We start from the raw sequence: 25000 nt of genomic DNA on the forward strand, positions 1-25000 counted from the left end.
TTCTAAACGACTTTGAAAAGTTTGCTAGAAATAATCCTTAGAGTTCCACCAGAGTTCCAGAGGCTGATTCGTCTCTGCAAAGTTTCACTAGATTCACAGATTTCTTGTGCGCTTTGAGCTCTTCATAGCTTTTGCCGCAACACCAATGTGGACCGCGTGTTCATCTTAACCGAGAACCACTGATCACTATAGGTACCCCCTCATCATGTCAGCGGGAAATGTGTACAAATGAATTCATCCGATAGAAAGGGACGTTGATGATGAATTTGAGTGCAAACATCGACCAACGTCGCTACGTTCGGCGCAGTGCTCTGTGTTTGAGTTTCTAGGGACTGACTAAACTGACTAAAAAGACGAAGGGAAATACTTAGAAATTGTTCCGAGGAAGCATCAAATAGAAGTCGATTCTTATTGATTTCTTCCGAATGGTTTGAAAGATGTTATAGTCTGATGCTCCCCATCCTCACAAGAGACTTCGAAGAACACGTGTCCGAATAAATTAAATGAACGTCAATATTAAGCTGGAAGAATTAACAAGTGGGAAACTGGGGCTTCCGATTCGTTTGGCAGAGTTTAATGCACCGAGACCACGACACATCGGCGGGCGGGAAAGACTTTCCCCGGAGGGAATCCGACCGACACAAATCAATTTTCGTGACTGGAAGTCTCCCCCTGCTCTCTAATCGGCTTTACCGCACACGCTATCGGTTCGTGGTTGTTACACCATAAGTTACGGCCACAGGTTGGCCACTTGGATCAAATTCTAACCAACTCGAACCAATGAACGAACGGTCAATTACCATATTCATGGCTAACGGGTGATGGTGGGATCACTATTTATGGCTTCCCATAAATCCCGATGCACGGGTAGAATAAATCAAGCTTGGAATACTTTTCTTGCTACTTTAACTCGGGAACGTGTGGAAAACCTAGCGGTTTTCTCCTTATCAGCAGGAAGTTTTTGTTTTCCTCCGGGATATATTTGTTGTTGCCTAAATTGAGGATTTCACACAAATCCCAAACGTCAATACGTTAGGCTTTATTTTCCAAGGAGTTTCAGATAGAGTACAGAATTGGGTTAAAGTAAGCGTCTTGCAAGTATGTTGAAAACGTTAGTTATTTATGTGCCCTGAGGAAATTGAAGCAACATGCTTGAATCTTCAACTGGCACCGTCGCCCAACAAGAAGGATTTCCGGAGTTCACAATCGATTTTTATTTTCAGTGACGGTTCGAAGGAATAAATCCCTTAGTCACCCTCCTCTCGTGTATGCAAGAAAAACAGACGAAAATTTTAATTCGGAGGTGCAGCACATATGCTGCTCTGTAGGCGTTGCCGGCCCATATAGCCGAGGCGGTAAACGCACGGGTATTCAGCATGACCATGCTGAGGGTGACGGGTTCGATTCCCGGTCGGTCCAGGATCTTTTCGTAAAGGAAATTTCCTTGACTTCCTTGGGCATAGAGTATCTTCGTGCCTGCCACACGATATACACATGCAAAATGGTCATTGGCAGAGGAAGCTCTCAGTTAATAACTGTGGAAGTGCTCATAGAATACTAAGCTGAGAAGCAGGCTTTGTCCCAGTGAGGACGTTACGCCAAGAAGAAGAAGAAGAAGAAGGCGTTGCCGTTTGCAATCCCCTTTCGCAATTTTTACATTTCTGGAAGGGTGAACGACAATTTGTTGAAACTAAATGGAATGAATATTTTATTAACTACCTATGGTGGGGAAGAGTTTTTCGAACGGGAGCAATCTGTGCTGAAAGTTAAATGGGTGTGGTGCACGAATAGAAAAGAATAACTGTTTATTTATCCTAGTAATAAAGTTAACTTTATAATGTTCTTCAACCCTTGTCTTTTGAAACCAAGTGTAAATCTAATTGGGCTACATAACTACGACAATGCCAGGGACTCAATTTTGAAAATCAAATTCCCTGACTTTCCCTGACTTTCCAGTCACTTTCACTGAAAATTCCAGATCATGTAAATCTAACCTTAACGATATCTGCTCATGAGATGAAATCCAATTTTCTGAATTTTCCTGCTTTTTTCTAGGAGTGGAAAAATAGAAAAAAAAACCAAGTGAACTGCACCAGATTTTTTTCAATACATTTAGGGCATATTTACAGTTTTTTTTCTTCAGAATTATTCTACCTGATACGCTGTGCTGGAAATAACTTTCGACAAGTCCACCAAAAATTCCCTAATTTAGATAAAAGTTCTTTAGGAAGACCAACTTACATTTTTTTTAATAACGCCGAAATTGCAACTAGGATATTCGAAAGACATTACTCAGAACATTATTAGGGTGACATCCTAATTTTGTTTTATAAGTTAGAACTACTTTAGATGTTCAGAATTTGTGGCTGCAATTTTGTCGCAAATTTCACATGTTCATAATGAAAAAATCTCAAAATAAAATCCGTCGAGCACTCTACAAAAATCCTTCAGCAAGAAATTATGTTGTATAAATTATGTTACAAAATACTTTTAATAGCTTCCACTTGAAGGACTTTTAGGAAATTGATAAGGAGCTGTTCATAAACCACGTAGACTTTTTTCGGCCATCTCAGAACCCCAACCCCCCTTCCCCACGTAGACTTTTGTTCATATAAAATTTTTGAAATGTGTATGAAGACCAGGCTTTGGCCGAACAGTTTTTTTTTTCAGAATTTAACCCACATAGGTATTTTTATCAAAGAATTAAACCTGCATATAATACTATCTGGTACGCATCATTGATAATATCGGATGTATTCGTGAGTTATCAACACAGATATTTTGCCGTACCAAGAAACACTTCTAAAGTTCACCCAAATTTTTAAATTTACATTAATTTAAATAGTGGTCTGTTCGAGAACACAGTAGAAAACTTTTTTGAATCTTGGAAAAAAAACTCTAAAGAATGCTGTTTCACGATGTCACCAAGTCATGTCACGAGTAATCTGAAAAAAAAGTAATCATTTAAATTATGTGAGGACTATGCCAGGAGACCAGGAGAGGATGGCGTTTGGATACAAAATAAAACTTGTGAAAGGCATGCGAAAAGTCTGGTAAGGATTTGTCAAGGAAAGTTTGCTAAATAATATTAGAAAATTCATTGGAAATTGTATTTGAGTTTTGCAAAAAAAGACTACTTCAAGGATCTGGGTAAAATATTTTAGATTTTTTTTGGGGTTAAAATATCATCATGAGTTAAAAATGTATTAAAAAGGTGTGAAGTAACTTGGGAATCCAGTTCTCTAGTGCATAAAATTTTAATTGCCTTTAGAAGTGCTTAAAGCAGAGCGTTAATGATTAATCATAAATTTAATCATGATTATTGATTTAGATTAATCAAAAATCATTAATCATATCACAAAAATGTCTCTAATTAATCATCAATCTTAATCACACTGATTTCGCAATTTAATCATTAATCAATAATCATAATCATAAGAAAAAAGTTAATCAATCATTAATCATTCATACCCTAAAATGATTTATCATATAAAATATATTATTCAATTAAAGTTGGTTTAAATGCTGCTCTAAATATTATAATTTATGATTCTGCTTTCAAAAATCTCCCAGACAGAGTTACTTTTTATTTTTGAAACTTCAAAAATATTTTAAACAACAAATATATTTTAATCACTTCCAGTTTTTTGTGATTGATTAACCATGATTAATCATGATTTTTAATCAATGAGCCATTTTTAATCATTAATCATAATCAATAATCACAGATAAAACCAAATTTAATCATAAATCATAAATCAAATTAATCATTAATTATAATCAATAATCACCGAAATAAAAAAAATAATCATCAATGATTAATCATGATTACAATTTTTGTTAATCATGAACGCTCTAAGAACACTAAGTTGAAGAGGCAGACCAAGCTCTACTGGGAGCTTAGATCTAGAATGAATCAGACGAAGTACTACGCAATCATCTCGGGAACATTTTCCTGGGATTATTACTCAAGTTCCAACTAAGATATCTCCAGAAAATAATAAAAATTACTAGTGGTCTGAACAACAAACTTCTGGGCATCGCAAGACATTACCCACCAAAAAAATCATTAGAAACCCATCAAGATGCAGGAGTGAGGCATCTCAAAACAATATCACCAAAGAATGGACCAAAAGTTCGCCAAACATCACATTGAGTATAGTGTCATGTACTTTTAAGTTTTAGATTATTGACCGGACTTATAATTTTGTTATTAAATAAGGCTTCATGTTAAAGTGTAGTACACACCTGAAAAGTACTGTGGAAAAGGATAGGACAAGAAACGATCAAGAAATGATTTCGTATCATATGCTGATTTATCGACCGTATTCTATTAATAACTTGATGATTTTGTGGCTATATCGGTCTCTTTCTACTCATAAGTATAAGGGAGTAGAGATCAAAGTGGATAATGAAATGATAGATATGATAGAATTCGCTAGGTAGCGAACAAGTGTGAAAATTTTATAGAAGGTGAAATTAGGCAAGTAGGCCATGTATTGAACGAATACATCGAATGCGTGAAAATCATCATCTATCATATCTATCATTTCATTATCCACTTTGATCTCTACTCCCTTATACTTATGAGTAGAAAGAGACCGATATAGCCACAAAATCATCAAGTTATTAATAGAATACGGTCGATAAATCAGCATATGATATGAAAAGTTTGGCTCAAAAAGAAAAGTGTTCTATCCTATAAGATCGAAAAAGCTAATAGGAAGAACACGCCGCGATATAGACATACCTCTATGAACGGAGTGCGAATTCCGAAAAAGCTACCGATCGATAGAATTTGTGATGAAAACAGAACAATACATTAGGCAGTCGGGTGCCTGAAACTTTTGCCAGTCTTGGTAAGGTGGTATGAACTACCAACCAAGCCGATCTGTTTAAAAGCACAGGTCGCACGGCAGAAGTTTCACGCATTCGATGTATTCGTTCAATACATGGCCTACTTGCCTAATTTCACCTTATATAAAATTTTCACACTTGTTCGCTACCTAGCGAATTCTATCATATCTATCATTTCATTATCCACTTTGATCTCTACTCCCTTATACTTATGAGTAGAAAGAGACCGATATAGCCACAAAATCATCAAGAAATGATTTCGTTGTCAAAATTTCTCGAGCGGTCCGCAGCTGAAAAGGAATGAAAATTGTGTAACGCTCGTAACGCCTGCCGGGCAAATCAAATGGAGCTGTCACTTTTCCTTGCGGAAAAATGTTCCGCTCAATTATTCCCCAAGGAAAACTGACATTTCCTCCCATACTAAGGCTGACACAAATTTCGATTTTCTCTTATGTCACCAACCCCTCGAAAAATTATGGTCAAAATTTAACATTTAGGGGGGGACACCAATAAATTATTCAAGCAATTTTAAAATTTTAAGGTAAAATTAGAGTTGCCCAGAAAATTTATTAACAAATCCGATGAGTTTATTGATTTTTCCGAATTGTTTGGGAATTTTTTCATCAAATACATTTATTATTTATCGCCCTCCCCCTTGGCGAGTTAACGAGTATTGTGACAAAAGAAGAAAATGAAATTTGTTCTGGCCTAATCAGTGGTCAAAATTCCTTTGGTAATTAGAGGGATTTTTTCTTGAGTGCTTTTCTTACCAGGTGCATCCTCTCTCCTCTTCTTGGCGTAACGTCCTCACTGGGACAAAGCCTGCTTCTCAGCTTAGTGTTTATGCCCAAGGAAGTCAAGGAAATTTCCTTTACGAAAAGATCCTGGACCGACCGGGAATCGAACCCGTCACCCTCAGCATGGTCATACTGAATACCCGTGCGTTTACCGCCTCGGCTATATGGGCCCAGGTGCATACTAGGCTTAAAATGCAGAATAGCATTACGTTAACTGAATGCTACAAAAATCAGGATGACGTTAATATATTGATTTGATCGTAAATCAGAATGATGGATGTTACAGTTTGAAGAAACAATTTAGCAAGTTTTTCAAATTCCATAACATGTTGTAACTCGAATACATCGTTTTATGATTATCGTGGAAAAATTTCCCTGACCATCAACAAAATTCCCTGACTTTCCCTGATTTACCAGATCCAAAAATAAATTCCCTGACATTCCCTGACTTTCCAGGTTTTTCCAGGTAGTCGACACCCTGAATGATGATTAATCTGGGCTTGTCAGGGAAATATCTGTAAGTAAAATGAAAATCGCGTTAAGTACTGTTCCTTTGAATTCAACTAAGAATTTGCATCCTTTGACAGATACGTATTTCGACCTCAACTGTAAGGTCGTCTTCAGTGTCTTGTACTTGACTCGAGTCGAGTACAAGGCAATGGAGACGACCTTACAGTTGAGGTCGAAATACGTATCTGTCAAAGGATGCAAATTCTTAGTGGAATTCAAAGGAACAGTACTTAACGCGATTTTCTTTTTACTTACGACAATCAAATCAGAAACCTTCACTAAAACTAAGGAGACTCATACTAGAGACAGCCCAGAAGAGTTGATTACAATAATCTCTTGTAGCCTTATGCGCTTTCCCAAGATATTCTTAAGATGAAATTAATTTGTGAACAGGAATGACGTAAAATGAAAATATTGGCATTCTTGATATCTTTATGGTTTCTGGCTGGCGCATATCATACACAAAATGGCATCGTGCTCCGAAAACAATGCGTAACCAATACAACGAACTCTGCATATGTCATTCTTTTCTTAGCTCTACATTCCCACTGAAACTTGGCCTGCTTCGCTTCAACTTAGTGTTCTTTGAGCACTTCCACGGTTTTTTATGCCTGTCATTGCATGAATTTGTATATTATGAGGCAAGCACAATGATACACTATGCCACTATGGGAGTCCAGAAAATTTTCCCGACCGGAACGGGAATCGAATCTGCCGTCTTCGGATTGGCGATCCATAGCCTTAACCACTTGGCTAACTGGATACCCCTCCTACAGTATCGTAGAGTTGACAATAAAGCGATTATAGTGTGAATCATAGCACAAAATTTAGGTTCGAGAAAAATGGCATTCATGAATGGTAACGATACTTAACGATCCATTCAGTCTATATTCGAAACTTCGATAATGATAACTGCATTCATCAATATGATTAAATGTATCAAGCATTTATAATCCCGTTTATGATAAACCGAACAATATGAGAATCAAAACCTGTACAATTCTTGTATGAGACCGTTTTATTAGGGTTTTTGTAAAATTTGGTTCTTCAAAATTATCTCTGCAACTGGCAACATTGCATAATGTCAAACATCGATCAACACGGTTTTAAGATATATATCGAATTCGATTGTTCAGTTAAGATTATGTAGAAGTCAAGTGCCATTTTTGGCGTCATTTAACAACACATAATTCTTGCAGTAGTTGGCAACACTGGTCAGGCAAATTTAAATATAGCACAATACCACAAATCCGGTATGAGATAGGCCATTCAAATGTTCGACAATGTTGTGCTGCACATTGTTTCACATTGCGACGCAAATATTATGTAATTGCTGACAACACTGACCATGCAGAATAAAATAGAGCTCAATATTTCAGATCCGGTGTGATATAGATAATTCGAAAGCAAATGCAGTACATTGTTTCACATTGCGACATAAAAAACATATTATTGCAAAAAATATGTTATTGCTGGCAGATAATATTAAAGCATCTCAGGAGGGAATCCCATATTCAATAGAAATAATCGAGAGTAGTTCCGGGATTTACTCCTGAAAGCCCCTGAAGAAATGCCGGGACGAAGCAGTAAAGGTTTACAGGAAGCTTTCAGAATTCAGGAAAAAAATAAAAGAATTAAGACTCTGTAGAACCCTTAAAAGAATAATGCAAAATCCCCGAGTAACCTTTGCAGGAATCCTGAAGAGAACCCTCGGATAATGTAAGGAATGAATTTTGGAGAAATTTCGGAAATAATGCTTGGATTACAGAAATAGATTTTTTCCTTGAATCAGGAATCCCTTGAAAGCACAAAAGAAGTGATCCTTGGAGGAATCCTGAAAACCATTCCTGATGGATTCCCGAGAAATTTTTCAAGAATTCTCAAAAGAGGAATCTATGGAGAAATTTCCAAAATAATCTACTCTGAAAAAAGATGGATGATTTCCGGGAAGAATCATTGAAGGAATTATGAGGAGAATCCACCTGCAGGAATGCTGAGAGAAATCTAGATAATGCTCTGGAAATACCCCAAGCTATCCCAGGAGTAATCAATGAAAGAATTCTGAAAACAATCCATAAAGAATTACCCGGGGAATTCTTGAAAAATAATAGAAGATCATGGATCGAATTTCAGAAAAATTCCAGTCAGGAATATCTGGAGAAGAACCTGGATGAATCTCTGGAAGAATCGAGAGCAGAAATCCGTAGAGAAACATTCCAGAAAGAATTCCTGGGGTAATTCCAAAAAACCCCTACCGGAGTCATTTATGAATTCTTGGAAGGAAAATTTATATTAATAATAATGAAATGGTGTTGCGGAATTTTTTAGATATTGTGGAAAAATAATGAAAAAAAAAGTGGTTCCCTGGAAAAACCTCTCAGCACAAGTGGGTTTTTTACGCCAAGAAGAAGAAAAACAATATCTTGAAGAATCCATTTAACCCTTCAGCGCGCGCGCTGTTGTAAAAAGTACAACACTACCAAAAAACCTCGCTGTTCGTATACAGCGCGAGCGCGGTGCAGTTTCGGTTGCTTGATGGCGCGCGTCCTGGAAGGTTAAAAATCCATGGAGAAATTATTGAGAAAATCCCTATATGAATTCTAAGAGAAATCCTTGGAGAAGCCTCTGCAGAATAAACAATTATGCATATTATGGAGGTTGTTCGTGAAATATATCGCACTTTCAGGGAAAAAGAAGAAAATATAAGGGCTGCGCTGCGATCATTGAAGTGTCAAGATCCATGCAATTTTTTTGGAGGTGTTATTAAAAAGTGTGACAATTTGTATATTTGCGTGATATATGAAATCTTCGTTTGTCAGATTTGTGCCTTCAAAATTTGAATACAAAATTGAAAAAAGATTTCTTGGTGTTTCTCTTTAACTGATTTCAGAAAACTGTTTCCAAGATTATTATAGTGTTTGGACGTCTGCTACATTCGAGAGAATGTTACATTGGGGCGAATGATTTTCGACCGTTCGTTTCGGGCATTTGTCATTCGGGCGTTTTGAATTCGGGCGAATGGTTGTCGGGGAAATGTGACAGTCACCAGAATAATCTTGTCCTTCTAAACAACTTTGCCAAAGACGACACTTTTATATCTGCTTTCGATCCCGAGATAGAGAAGGTTAGAACTTTACTTTATAACTAGCGCCACCTAGTTACAAAATCACCAACTAATTCAAGAAATACCAGAATGATCTTGTCCTTCTGAACAACTCTGCGGACAGGACACTTTTCTATCTGTTTTCGATCCCGAGATCGAGAGGTTTAAAACTTTACTAGAAAACAAGCGCCACCTAGTGGCAAAGTCACCAACTAATTGAAGAATTACCAGAATGTTCTTGTCCTTCTGAACAACTTTTCTATCTGCTTTCGTTACCGAGATAGAGAAGTCTAAAAGTAGTGGCTTGTCCGAGCACAGCATGATTAGTATTGGGCGATTACGTTTTCGTGACGATGTTTTACACTGAAATTTGTTCCAAGAGTTACGTCTGTTTGCCTGTGCTAGCATCTAGTATGTGTATTTCAATGGAAATTGGCGAGTATTCTGTTTTTTTTTTACGTCCAATTTGATTTACGAAAACCATCCTCCCGTCCCCCCATTGAAGACGTAAATGGCGTTGACGGTGATTATCTGAAACAATTGAACTGTGCGTGATAATAAATAAATATAACAAGGAAAAGTGAAGGAACTGCATTTTCAAATGCTTTAAATCATTATAGAAATTTTGTATTGAAAAGTTCTATTAGTTATCGAATGAGATATTAATATGCTATGTCTATAATCATAAAAATGTGAATCTAAAACATTTTCCCCAAAACCAGTTATGTTCTGGCATCACTGTATGAACATCGGCTGTCTCACGATCAACTGCAGCAGATGAGTCGTGAGATGCGTGCTAGGAAATGCACGATCCATCAGAACTCTCCCGGAGAAGTTTCGTGGAAGGAAGGAAGACTAAATTGTAAGTTGCACAAGTTTGCTAAAAATAATTAAGTTTCAAGTTCATATGCTCATTATTCTTACTGTTTTTTTTTTTTGAATTTCAGTTTGATCTACCTAAAATTAAAAAAAGTTGATTTGCATATTGCATAGAACATTAACGCCGTTTTAGTCAGAACAAGTTATATTATAGCTAACTGAAAGTATATTCTACAATAGTAACCCTTTTTTAATCTGGAGTTCATATAATATTTAGAAATCATTTGAAAATTCAGTTTCTATTCTTTCCCATGTTAAACTTATTTGTTATCACGCACAGCTCAAATCTCCGTTAGCCACCGTCAACGCGAATATGATGTCTCCAACGATGCCAGAGTTACAAAAATAGTTACTTAAGTAACAATTTAAAAATGAAAAAAAGCGATTTTAGTTGCTTTTTTAACAAATAGTGACTGCATCAAAAATAGGGACCAAATCACTAAAAAGTGACTCGCTACCAGGACTGTAGAGAACCAATTAACTAGAACCAAATAATACTACTCGCTGAGTGAAGTCAGGAATGCCATTGAACAGCTCATGAGCAGTATGAAGTAATGACAAGGCATGAGCTTAGTCAACGGCTGTCCGACAACGGACTAGATCGTACGATAAAGCTCCAACAAGTTCCGCGAATATCAAATCCGCAGCGCATAGTTGGATATATCACGAGAACTCTACGGCGAGCCTAGTATCCTTAAGTTTGAACATTACCAAAGCTGGAAGGACACAGTAAACAGGCCATGCAGCGAGAATGTAAGATCAAAATTTATCCAGAATGAATACAATGAGCGAACCAGTTGACAAGTTGCAGAGCCGCAGAGCTAGAGAGATAGAGAAAACGAACTCGCATGTGTTTGGCATCGAGTCAGACCTCTTATCTTTGGGTTCAAGTTACAGTTCTGAAAATCACTTCCAAAGTTGTAATCACTACCAGAGGTTTCATATTGTAACCTAGAAGACTATGTCGCAACCATGTTGCAATAGTAATCCTTTAAAGCCTCTAAGATGAATCAACGGCTCAGCTCGGCCTTATCAAAGATTATCTAGAAGTCCATAAAATAATCACTATCCAAATTCCAGTAACCGATGCCTCATTATTTGCATCACGTTGTTGCAACAGGCAGCACTGCTAATCTTGCAAACCCAACAACCCAGCCGACGAGGAGTCATGATGCGAGAGCCTCCTACCCGGCAATGACCCTCCTTCAATGCACCCGCATCATCGTCATTATGACGACGATGATCATCATCATCACCTCACCAGCATCGTCATCATAATGTGAGAAGCAGAGGCACAGGAAGAAACAAACAAAAAGGTGGAGGGCTTTAACGTCTCAACGTAAACATAAACTCTCAAGTTGGGTCGAGGATGACGACGACGACGACGAGAACGACAACAACCAACAAACGCTTTGGCTGTGAGAACCCCCTTCTATATGTTGTCGTGTCTACGCAAACCCCTGCTGACTTATGTGTATGTATGAACTTAAACAGTCGGTCGGTTGCATAGTCTGCTTATCCGTCGTCGGAGTCACACGAACTGACAGCATAAAGAGGGAGATTATGACTGCAGTGCAATAATACTACAGTGATGGACAACTTGTTTGTAACTTAGTGAAGCTTCGATACGATCATTATTACCTATTTACAGGTATTCAAAGAAAAGTTGTTAGTTAATTGTCAAAAACAATATAAAGGACTTAAAGATTCATCATAGGCGTAGCAACATAACAAGAAACTCCCTCCGAATACCCCCCATTAGACCTCTGTGGGGTCTCCAGTTAGCCTAGTAGTAAAGGCTTGCCAATCCGGAGACGGCGGGTTCGATTCCCGTTCAGTCGGGAAAATTTTCTCGACTTCCTGGGCATAATGTACCATTGTGCTTGCCTCAGAATATACAAATTCATGCAATGACAGGCAAAGGAAGCCCATCAATTAATAACTGTGGAAGTGTTCAAAGAACACTAAGTTGAAGAGAAGCAGGTCAAGTTCCAGTGGGAACGTAGAGCCATAAAGAAGAAGAAGAAGAGACCTCTGTAGACTTCCCTAAAACTTCACTGAAGTCCCTTAAATCACTGAAATTGCCTCAAACCCCCCTAAGATTCCGTGAATATCACGTACACTCTACTGAAGCCCACTGAAATGCCTTGATACCCCCTGAAACCTTTGAAATCCCTAAGAAAACTTCCTGAAAACCTTGTTAATTGCCCTCAAACTCTACTGTCCAGAAACTCTTGAATCGCCTTGAACCATTCCTAGACTAGTCTAGTCTAGTCTACACATACACAGCCATTCATTGAAAGAATCCTGGAAAATGATAGGATCGACTACTCCCATCATTTTTCTTGTCATTATTAATGGTTGCAGTGCATCAGAGATGCATTACAAGCATTAAAGCGGCCAGGCCTACGGTGCAGCGTTGTTATTGTTATTGAAATCAGAAAACGGGGACATCTCGTACCAACCGTTCCTTGAAAAATGATAATTATGTACCGCATCGTTGGGAGCGACTATGCTAAGAATGTTAATGTCACTCCATGTCGTTTGGAATCCTGGGATGGGACAACGGTATTTACCTCGTATGCCCTGGCTCTCAAGCCTAGGCTTAAGCGTCTTTACCCGCTCTCTGAAACGAGATCAAAAGTTATGGTATCCTACCCTCCCCAAAAAAAAAACATCTACCTCTAATACTTGAATATTACTAAAAATACTGAAATATTATTTAAAAAAAATCAAAAACATCTCACTTATTGGAGCTCTGAGCATTGTTCTTTTATCACGGACAATCGGTTTATCTTAGCCGGGGCCCGTGGCGTAGTTGGTCACACGTTCGCTTCATATGCGGATGGTCATGGGTTTGATTCCCAGCCCCGGCACTTGCAATTTTTCGTCAGTTGCTTTTCCCCCGAGAGCAACTGACACTGACCCTCTTCTGAGCCCCATGGCTCAAACGGACCCGGATACCTGGACATCGGCGAACTGCTACTCATAATGGACCCCCAATCGGACTGGAAAGGAACAACGGCCATCCATCATCATCCTTGTGCTCATCATTCTACTAGGTATAAAGTAGAAAAAATGAAAGCAGCAGAAATGCAACCAGTTCGATAAAGTATAATAGAATATAGGCGCTGTACAAAAGTGCAGCTGTCAATTGAAATTGCTCACGTAGCACACTGGGGCAGGATGCCATTATCGACAGACAAAACCTCTAGCGCTCTGGATATGCATCCTAGAGGTTTAGCGTCTTCTACAAAAAGGCTTGGGGTAAAGGGCGAACACGATGAAATTGCCACACAGAAAATATTGTATAACTTTTGATTGCGTTCGCCAAAATAGCTAATTTTTTTACCATGAATAGTATATTATGTGTAGCTAATACCATAAAATTTTCATTAAAATCGGTTGAGTAATGGCGGAGATATCGTTGAAACAAGGAAATTGCCACTTGAGAATCTTGTACAAACATTTTGGAAAATATCACTTTTTTGCCGTTGCGTTGACGCCAAAAATACTGAACCGATTTCAATGAAAATTTTTTTGTACGTAAAGTATGTATGTAGAAGTAGTTTGTCAAAATTTCATTCAATTTGATCATACCGTTGAAAAGTTTTAGCCATATATGTCGCACTATGTCACAATAAGCAGATGTGGATTTTGGTATAGTGAAATTCAAACTGCTCTTACTTTGAAAGTACTCAACAAAAATGGCTGAAATTTTCACTGTAAACAGTTACACACAACAATTTTACACTGTCAAAGTTTTATAAAAATCGGGACAGTTTTACCAGTTCTACAGTCAAAATAGTGCACGCGGAACTAAAAATGGTCAAAAAGTACCTAAAATTTACCTTGAAGCGATTTGAGCTTTGGATATTTACTAGAAAAAGTACTGAACCGATTTCGATCAAATTTTTACCACTTAATTGATACTATGTTAAGAATATCGAGTGAAATTTTCAAACGTTTTGATGAGGTAACAAAAAAGTTATAGCCTAAGTAATTTTTTGAAATGAGTGTACAAGTTTCCTTAAATCTCATTATATGATATCGACAATATATGCGCCAATACTCAACCGATTTTAATGAAAATTTTATGGTATTAGCTACACATAATATACTATTCATGGTCAAAAAATTAGCTATTTTGACGAACGCAATCAAAAGTTATACAATATTTTCTGTGTGGCAATTTCATCGTGTTCGCCCTTTAATGTGGACCAAATTTTGGTAACTCAATATTTGATCTAGATAAATTAGAACTGATCTAGATCAGTTCTATCTTTTTACAGAAGCCTCGTATCAAAAAAAATTCTTCGACGAAGTTGTTTGTTGTTATGTTTTTGACATATCTTTCAAAGACACTAATACTCCACAAGTTACGTAGATGGCGCTATCTGACAATTAATCAAAAGTACTCCAAAAAATCAATTTTGACCATTTCTTTATGTGTTGATGTTTTATTAATCATGATTTGCATCGAATGTTCAAATATACATACTAATGGTTCTGGCTGATAAAAATTTTGAACATTTTTCAACTATTTTTCATAAGTTTTCATCAAAGTAGTTGAAAAAGTATGTTCTACAAATCTATGAATAACTCATGAAGCAGCAGGTCCTGGCACGTAGTATTTTGTTCACGACTAGTCGAGAAGCTGTATTTTATCGTAAATAGCAAACGAAAGTGGGGTAATGCTTAATTTGTTATTTGCACACTATTCAAATAATGCATGATTTTTTGAATAAAATGTAATTTCTATCCATTTTTTCTATAAAAGCCTTATTTTCAAAATTATAATATTTAGTTTATAGCTAAGAAGGGATATCACCATACAAAATAAATATATATGGATTCGAATACAATGTTATGTTTCTCGCCATAACATTTCTGCAGTTCACATATTATGAACATTCGCCATGATAGGGTACTGCAAGCGCCTGATCTAACCTCACTTTATTCAGCGAGCTGTTTACAAGGTGTTAGAATTTGGAGCGACGAGAAAATAAATTCATGTTATCCGTTCCGGAATTATTGTGATATTCAAATATCGTTTATAGTCAACTTTACTAGCACAACATCAGTCGTCAAAATCACATTTCACTGAGATTCTATCGAAAAACAGTTTCGCCGGATCTCCACCAGAGACTAAGTCTAGGTAAACAGCTCGCTAAACTATCAGTTCACAGCGTCGTGACGACATCTTGCAGTATTCATGTAAATATGGAATTTACTAAAATTCAAATATCTTGCGCTTTGTTCAATCAATTTCAAATCTTTTTCCATAAATTTAAAGCTAAATACAGTACCATTCGATCATCCGAATGTAGGTTTTGCGTCAGATTGATAAAATTCAAGATATTGGCGAATTTTTGGGACGATCTCCTTAAATTTTAGCAAAATTTCCAAAAATATATGAAGAAATGTATTTATTTCAATAAGAAAAAAACAATCTAAAAATTCTTTCTCAACGTTCATTTGACATATCGTATGTAGGCGAGTTACAGTAAAAAAAATCAGCTCAATCGGAGCATTGATTACGGAGAATGAGATGTGTGAAGTGAACGACTTTGCTTAAAAATAGAACAAAAATCGATTTCAAATCATCAACCTTGTATGGAAAGTCGATAAAATTTCCGCTCTACTGTATTTTTTTTCCTTCACGTTTTTGAACTCAGGGCTACACCAAAAATGATCATCAGCTTACCGAGTTCAAAAATGCTGTAAACTAGTGAAATAATTATTCTAGAGAATTCTAGGAATAGTATTAAAACCATCTTTAAAAAACCATGCATTATTTGAATAGTTTGCAAATAACAAATTAAGCATTACCCCACTTTCGTTTGCTATTTACGATAAAATACAGTTTCTCGACTAGTCGTGAACAAAATACTACGTGCCAGGACCTGCTGCTTCATGAGTTATTCATAGATTTGTAGAACATACTTTTTCAACTACTTTGATGAAAACTTATGAAAAAATAGTTTAAAAATGTTCAAAATTTTTATCAGCCAGAACCATTAGTATGTATATTTGAACATTCGATGCAAACCATGATGAATAAAACATCAACACATAAAGAAATGGTCAAAATTGATTTTTTGGAGTACTTTTGATTAAATGTCAGATAGCGCCATCTACGTAAGTTTTGGAGTATTAGTGTCTTTGGAAGATATGTCAAAAACATAACAACAAACAACTTTGTCGAAGAAATTTTTTTGATACGAGGCTTCTGTAAAAAGATAGAACTGATCTAGATCAGTTATAACTTATCTAGATCAAATATCGAGTTACCAAAATTTGGACCACATTACCCCAAGCCTTTTTGTAGAAGACGCCAAACCTCTAGGATGCATATCCAGAACGCTAGAGGTTTTGTCTGTCGATAATGGCATCCTGCCCCAGTGTGCGTAGTGCCCCAGTGGACAATAGAGCTGTAAATTAGGTTAATTGATTAAGAATAAAAAAATCGGTTTATCTTCGGCAATACGGCAAGATTTTTTCAAGCTGCTTCAGATAGAATCAGCATCAGTAACACACTTTAGCAATTTCACCTTACTCAAACTCATTCAAAACACTTTTGTGGGTGACAGATTCCTATCATCAACCAAAAATGATCACTTTGAAGACCCCATGCTCTCATACTTTTATCATTATTCGGTTTATAGGAATCCAGTGAAACCAACACAAATTGCGATAGACTCATCTACACCACAAAATAATACAGGAGCAGGACCACTTTCGTACGCGGAAATAATATTAGCTTGGCATCAAACCGTAGCACCACCAGCCAAATTGCAAAGAGAAAAAAAACACTTCATACCACTGCCGCATAAACTCTCCAAATCCACCCGGCAGAATCACTTCTTGAAGAAACTCTGCCGGATGGCATAGCACCACCAGAAATTTTGCTCTCTAACCGGCCGAATCAATAATAAATGCGGAAACCGCCTTGAACGATTCCTAGACTTCCCCTAAACTCTACCGAAGCTACCGGAGCCCCAAGACCCTCCAGAAGCCTCTTGAACCGCCTTGTATCAAAATCCCTCAAAAATATTCACTGAAACGGCTCTGACAGTCCCCGTAGACTCCCCTTAAACTCTTCTGAAGCTCCTGAAAAACCCTGAAATCCATTGAAACTCTTCAAAAAACCCTTTCTGAGACTTTCGTAGACAAATGCCTTGAAGTGATTGGAAACCCCCTGTACTGTGGCGAATTTCCAACTGAAAACATTTCATGTTGGTATTTTTAATAGATTCAGGAGAATTTGAAGTTTTGGCCATAATGGCAGAGTAATTTTCTTTTGACCTCCTGAATAAATCAATGATGCAATTGTAGAAATGTATCGGCTTTTTTTAATTCCTGTAGAATTTCATTTGAAAACTTAATCAAATTTTACTTTTTTTGTAGAAATTCCACCTAGATTTTGACATATACATTTCTATTCCATTTCACTGAATTTCACAATAAACAGTTTCTTGTATGGAATGTTGAACGCAAGCTTCATACTGAGAGCAAGCTGTAAATATAAAGAGTGATGGAAAAATGTGTACAATTCGACGGGGTCCTTTTTTTTACTTAATCATTTATTTGAGGCTCATGCGCCAACAGGCATAACGGAGCCGAATTCAATTAAAACTTTTTACAATTTAATGTTTTTGACTTATAAACTATGTTAGTTTTGGGGAACCGCAAAACTCGCGGTTCGGTCGAGGTTAGGGGGAACAAAAATATTTGAGGAAAGGATGTTGTGGCGTATTGCTGCTGGTCAAACGTAGAGTGGACGAACAACCTGTAACGATACAAACAAACGATTTTCGAAGGGATACGAGGTGGACAAGTGGAGCAACAAGACTGGGATATCAAATAAAGACACGAGGTGGACAAGTGGAACAACAAGACGGGGGTATCATACAAAGACTTCAGCTTGTTTTAGAAAGTCGTACACAAGCTTCATGTACTCAAGATCAAGTCTACCCAACACATCTCTAATGTCTTCCTTTTCTGGTTTTTCTCGGGCCTTGAGGGATGTACATAAATCGGATCTGGCAATACCGTATTCTGGGCATTCCCACACAACATGGTTGATATCTGGATAGCCTGCACCACAGCTACAGCGATTGCTATCTGTGAGCCCTATTCGATAGAAATGCGAGCCCAGAGAGTAGTGATTGGACATAAGTCGACACATTATCTTGATAAAATCTCGACCTATGTCCAACGACGGGGCCCTTTTGTTACAGGATATATGATTTAACATTTTTTAACTGTGTAGGTTATGGACAGCGCCTTACCACAACCATGAATTTGATGTCATTGTTTTACTTGAAAATATGCCAGAACATCACCTTGGCAAACCTCGGCAATTTTACATTTTCTTCTCCATGAGTTTGTCTAGTTATTCATGGACACTGCTATAATATTTTCCAAAAGATTCTTCTGAAATACTTCAAAAGACGCTATCTACAAATTAAATAAGGCCTCGAGTACAATGCATCAAATATTTGACAAGTAATGTACAAACATGTGTTTGACACGATGCTGCAATAGTATTGCTTATAATTTCGCATGCAGTTTATTTAGATTTCTCTCGAAATATTTCTTCGATTGTCTTTAAGACATCCTTTCTTAATTTTTTACTGCCTGTAATTTTGGTGGTAATGTACAAACCAGTGACAAAATGTTATGCGGAAGATTAACCTTCCGTAACACGCGCGGTTGGCCACCACCATCAGCACCACGCTAATGCTGAGTACAAAAAGCGAGATTTTTCCAACGTGTTGTACCGAATACAACAGCGCGATCGCTCGAGGGTTAAATTTCTTGATAAGTACTCTTACAAAATTTATATGGCATTTTTTAAATGATTCCCGGAAATATTAAGCAGGGAGTTAATTAAATGAAATGAAGAAACTCTTGATGGGATTCTTAGAACACTTGTAGCAAACATTCTGGAGAAGTTTTTACGAAACTTTCAAGGAATATTCGACGCAGTTTTCGGAAGATTTTCAAAGTTTGTAAACTATATTCTGGCAGAATATCTGTAAGAACTTCTGAAAATGTCATTAGGGAACGTCCATAAATTACGTCACGCTTTGAGGGGGGAGGGGGGGGGGGGTTCAGCAAAGCGTGACAACTCATACAAAAATTTCAGAGGTCCTATACAAAAACTGTGACATAGGGGGGACGGGGGGTTGAAATTGGTCGATTTTTGCGTGACGTAATTTATGGACGTTCCCTTACTAGAAGTTGTTGGGTTATTGTAGGAATGTTAAAATTATTGAAGGTTTTCGAAGGCAACGTATCACAGACACCTCGAAGAATTGAGGTGACTTCTAGTACAATTTCATATTTGTGACATATCTTTTGCTTTTTTTTATCTGTATTAACGAGATTTTTAGCCCTAGGCTTTACTTCCCTTCCGAAGGAAGAACTCACATTTTGCGAGTTTGTCGGGAGTGGGATTCGATCCCAGGTCCTCGGCGTGATAGTCAAGTGTTCTAACCATCACACCAGGTCCGCTCCACGATCTTTTGCTGGAATTTCACTCGAATACCTGGAAGATTTTTCATCGGTATCCACAGAAATATTTTCAAGAATTTCATAAAGTGATGCAAACGCATTGTTTTGGGAAAATTCCTGAAGTAACTGCTAGGAGACTGTTTAGTGAAACTTCTGAACGAATTTTCGATGAACCTGTATGATAAATTACTGAAAAAAAAAGTTTCGATGATTTCTACCTGATTGTGTGTTAAAAATTCCAAGCTTTATTGGAATTTTGGGAGACTTTTATTTGTGGAAGAAATAAAAAAAACCCTAAATATGTTTAACGGAATTTCTGGGAAATTTTGAGCTGAATTCCTTGACGAATACTAGTTGAATTTATGAAAAAAAAAATATACAGATAAACTTCAAAACTTTTGATCGAATTTCTTATTGTAAGAATAGCTCTAGGATAAATACTTTATATAATTGATGTTTCGTATAATTCTTGTATTCTTTTTTAATGGTTGGATAAACTCCTGTATGAACTTTTTTTTTTTGAAAATTTTCCAACGGAATCTTCTAGACTTGACATTTGCCTCAAACCCCTAAAAGAATTCCGGTGAAAATTTCAAACAAGACTGATATTTCAAGTTTCACCACAAACTTCCAAGGAAATCTTTTCAAAACATGTCATCTTTTAAATATATGTCAATTTAGAAAATCCAATTCCCTGAATTTCCAGCCCAATTATCTGAGAATTCTAGGTCATGTAAATGCATGAGAAAGGGGCCTTAGACGATTCTATTGGGATCTTTGATAAACTGATGTGTTGATCCTCTTCATATTCTGGTCGAAAATTTCAATGGTTTCTTAGCCAGGGAGTATGTTGTGGACTAATTTACATGTTCTAGAGACTCCTTGCAAAACGTTCGTACACATATCCCAGGCAAAATCCTGAACAATATGGTCAGAATTTCATGGACTTTACGTCATGAATGCAAAAAAATGTGAAAATGCCAGAAAACATTTAAAAAAACGCCAAAGGTTCCTGAAATTGCTGAAATCTGCAAACAATCTAAAAAAGAAAAACTTGATAATGAATAATAACTCTATCGCATAATTGAAGATATCAGCTATGCATTTGATCGTCTAGATCGTCTTCCAAGAAACTGTTCAAAAATTTACCCAAAATATAATTTTTCATAATTTTTTGAAAAAAGTAAAGGTAGCAGGCAGCGAAAATTTTTAAGAATTTCGTTATAAGCAATTTGTGGCGGCATTAGTAGTTGAATTATCCGTTGACTTCAGAAATCGAGCAGAAATGGAAGTTTAGGGGGAGGGGGTTAAGTGTGTCTGAGAGTGAGTCTACGTAGTTTATGAGCAGCGCCTAGATAAGTTATTATAGGGTCTCAATTAAATTCAGTGCCAAGGTCTATTAAAACTATTTATCAATTAATATGATATATTTGATAGTATTTTTTTTTTTTTGAAAAAAAAAGATAGCATTCATTGAGATGTTGGAGAGTCGTCAGGAAATTTCGACGAAAATCTTGTATATATTCATGACGGCGTAAGATGATAGTGCCTTGTAGAAACATATTACGAAATAAATTCACCACAAATAAATCATTGTACAAAAAAAAGGAAATAAAGAACTCATTGCAACATTTCATTAGAAATTCTATGAGAATTTTGTGTGTCGCCATCCTTAAAACTATCCTTAACAAGTCTGATTCCAAAAATTACTATACTTTATTGCAAAAATATGTTTTTCAAGAATTCGTTTAGAGTATTTTATAAATATTTTCATAAAAACAGCTTCCAAACTATTACTTAAAACTACCCCAGAAAATTCTACATTTTAAAAAGCTCCCCATGGGTTCAGCCGCCATATTTTTTTTTAGATATTTTACCAACTTTTAAGAGATTTTGACAAACAATTATACAAGAATGGTCACGGATTTGCACGATACTCTTCTTTAGACATTCCTCCAGAAGGTCCTGCACAAACTTTCCGTGGTAAATAAAAAAAAATCTCAAGGTTTTGAACCCAAAGAATCTATTAGAAATTGTTCAAACAATTACGTCATACATTTTTTTTAAGAGTGTCGTATGTGTTGTCCGTTGTCTAGTGTAAGTTATGTTCTGTCAGTACAGCCTATCACGTTCGTCAGATTTATTTATTACTGGTTTCTGATTTCTGGTTTCTAGTTTCTGATTTCAATTGCTCAAGCTAATTCAGAGGACGTCTTTTCTTTATGCAAATCTCGAAGTGTTTCAACCTAATATCTAACTAAATAAAGCCCTGAATGAACTATTTAGAAATTTATCCCCAAATTCAATCGCCAACTGCTCTCGAAGATGTATCACAATCGACTCCAAGAGTTTGGAAGAAACTTGTTCAAGAAATGTAAACAAGATCTATGTTTTTCACCATAATTTCTTAAATAAATTTATATTGGTCTAGCTCAAACTAGTTTCAACTAAAATATCTTACCTCCAAAAATTCCCTGATTGGCTTCAGAATTCCCAATTAATTCTAGGTTTTCCTTTTTTTTCAGTTAGTTGACAGCCTGTCTGTAGGTGTCTGTTTGATAGTTTGCCAGGAACTTCTAAAAACAATACTCCAATTTTCTCGGTAAGAAAAGGATGTATCCTATCAGAAATTTCCAAACATCTAGTAAAAATCTCTTTAGAGCCTGTCCCTAAACTACGTAGACTCTGGAGGGCAGACGGGGAGTCTGCCCAAAGTCTACGCTCCACACACATTTCAAAAAATTTGTATGAACAAAAGTCTACGAGGGGGGAGGGGGATCTAAGATGGCCAAAAATGAACAGCGCCTTATAGACTTCGTCAGAAATTCGCCAAAGATTTTTCAATCGAATTTTCGAAAGGAATTGTTATAGAAAGCTTTTAGATGTTCTGAACTCTTCTACAAATTGTTGGAAACATTCCGTCATGCATTCTCCGTGAAGTTTATCTAAGAAGTCTGCAAGGAAGTCTGTTATAAATTCCACACAGAATCCTGCAGGAAACATGAATTGACTAGGATTCCATTTTGTACAAAAACCCCATTTTTGTCACAGACATACTGACCACCACTGTTGCACGCAAGATGAGGAACTCAGCCTCGGCAGGTCACCCATTTAGGGTGTCGCAAGCTACCCAGCCAGCATTAATACGATCTGACAGCCATACCTAGCAGCAGCAGCAGCAGCAGCAGCAACGATTCAAGGCAGCCAGCCAGTGACTACACTCTCTGCTGGAGTTCAGAGTCCGCTCCGCGCACAGGCACTGAGTGTGAGTAGTTCTTTACTTCCAGTTTCCATTCCACACACAGTCAGCCAAGCCAGGCCAGGCCAGCCGCAGCCAGCGCGATGCGTCAGGGTTATTGATATCGGCCTAGCAGTGAGGAAGGAAGCGTCCATAGTCCGTGAGGTCGTCGGCGGTTTTCGGCGAATTTTTGTGTGATTGGCGGTGTGCGATTTCGCTTATCTGGACATCTGTGAGGTGTTGCGTGTGACATTTGAAGATTGGAATTTGAAGTGATTGGGGGTGTACTTTGGTGAAGAGTTGAATTCAAGGTGGTGATCGATTTGGTTGGAAGCATAAAGACGACCCGACTGCAGCGAGGAATAAGCAGAGGACAACGGCCAAGAAGAGGACATAGGAGCGGATCTTGGTCGTAGAAGAGAATACGTGCTTGTTGGGTGCCTCATGCTGCTACCATCTAGCAGCAGCCCCTTCTGCAGTAAAGGAGGAACGAATCTCGAGGGGTGATACTGGGTAGTGTGTGCGTGTGCGTGTTGTAAGGCGAACCCATCGCCGCTTGCTCACCAAGTCGTGTGAAGAGTGTGTAAATACAAGAACCTGGCATACCATACGCTGTAGCAACATGCTCAACAACCAACTGCTTTCGTGGGTGCTCCTCAGCGGATGTAAGTATTCCAAAGCAACTTCAGACACTGAAGTTGATATCTGTCCCATATCGGATCGGATCGTAGTCCGGTCAGTTCCTAGGAACAGGTAGTTCTCTTTTGTTCTACTCTGTTGTGCTGGTGTGGGTGAATTCCCACATCGCCTCCGAACCAGCCCAGCTACATGTTTCGATCCGATGATTTTTCTTGATTTATGCTTTGTGCATCTGAAACCCTTTGTCTCTCGCGGCGAGAATGTGATCTGGTTCGGAGGAATTATAATCGCTGATCGAGCCAACAAAAAAAACTTGTTCTCCTTCCTTTTGCAGTCGTGATCGTGTGTTGCTCAGCTGGCACTGGCAGTTCAGGGGGTCGCACCGGTGGGGGTCTCTACAACTATGGCGGCCTGGCTGCAGCCAACAGTGGTCCTCCAGCAGCTTCTTTCGGTCGCAGTATGTCCCCGCAGCGGTTCTACATGCCGGCTGGACTCGGAAACCCCGAAGACCCGAATCGATACCGATCGACGACCCCCAGTCAACAGTCTACGGCCGCTCCCAAAGCGAACCGCATCTCCGCCTGGGGTATCATCTCGATCGTGATGTTTGTGATCATGATCGGCGCCGGAGCCTACTGGGGCTTCATCTGCTATCCGTTGGTGTGCAAAAAGGAACGAAACTACAACATGATGATGAACATGTCCTCGGCCACGACTGCCACCCCCACTAGGTCCACCGAGTTCGAGAAGCTCGAAAACTACTGCTCCAAATCGACGACCTCCAGCCGGAGCAACGACACCGGTATAAGCAATATCTAGAGATGATCGTGTGACCCAGGTCAAGGGGATCGCCCCCACTACTACTAGGTGATAAGCTCAAGAACCTGAATTGTTCCAGCTACTTTTTCCACCCTCCTCCAGGTCGAGGTACAGACTTACGGAACCATCTAGCTTTAGGACTGCTTAACGCAAAATCAATTCCATTTGGCTTGCCATACAAAAATTACAAATTTACACAGTGAAAAACAGCTCAAGTGAAGAACGAACGATTGTGAGAAACGACTAGATTTAAGTACGCGCTCGAATTTCGACTTAGGAATAACTGCTAATAGACTGATGATGTTCATGATTTACTTATAGTATTACGGTTGAAGAAACCCACCCAAAAAAGTCCAGAATAAATTTTTACAATTTTCTAAGAAAAATAAGTTATCTCAACATTTCAGCAAAGAGATCCCATTTAAAAATGGCGACGACGACGACGATGAGTCCTACTTCTTTCCAATAGGAACTACTCAAACATCAAGGTTAAAGCACAATAAAAGTCAGCCGATGCAAACAGCCGAAAGCATTAAGATGTTTCCTTCCCAACTTACAAAGTTATGTTTCTGCTGCTTTTATTATCCCATGAACTTGGCGGTCCCTCCTCGTCGTCGTCGTCGTCGTCGTCGTCAG

General features: G+C 37.8%; 2 protein-coding genes across 5 annotated transcripts in view; one reads left to right on the forward strand and one right to left on the reverse strand.

Annotated features, from left to right (window-relative positions):
* Positions 1-25000, reverse strand: part of LOC109417717 (leucine-rich repeat and calponin homology domain-containing protein) — a 312978-nt gene that overhangs the window by 264532 nt on the left and 23446 nt on the right. The window lies entirely within an intron of this gene.
* Positions 22884-24702, forward strand: LOC109417025 (uncharacterized). The gene is made up of 2 exons (XM_019691179.3): positions 22884-23571; positions 23880-24702. Exons 1-2 carry the CDS (start codon positions 23529-23531, stop codon positions 24362-24364), a joined length of 528 nt encoding a protein of 175 aa, XP_019546724.1. The 5' UTR covers positions 22884-23528; the 3' UTR covers positions 24365-24702.

Source organism: Aedes albopictus, chromosome 2, assembly GCF_035046485.1.
Source record: "Aedes albopictus strain Foshan chromosome 2, AalbF5, whole genome shotgun sequence".
NCBI lineage: Eukaryota > Metazoa > Arthropoda > Insecta > Diptera > Culicidae > Aedes > Aedes albopictus.

Coding starts and splice junctions, on each gene's coding strand:
- LOC109417025 (XM_019691179.3), top strand. CDS start 23,529: ATGCTCAACAACCAACTGCTTTCGTGGGTGCTCCTCAGCGGAT. Junction 23,572..23,879: donor GTGGGTGCTCCTCAGCGGAT/GTAAGTATTCCA, acceptor TTCCTTTTGCAG/TCGTGATCGTGTGTTGCTCA.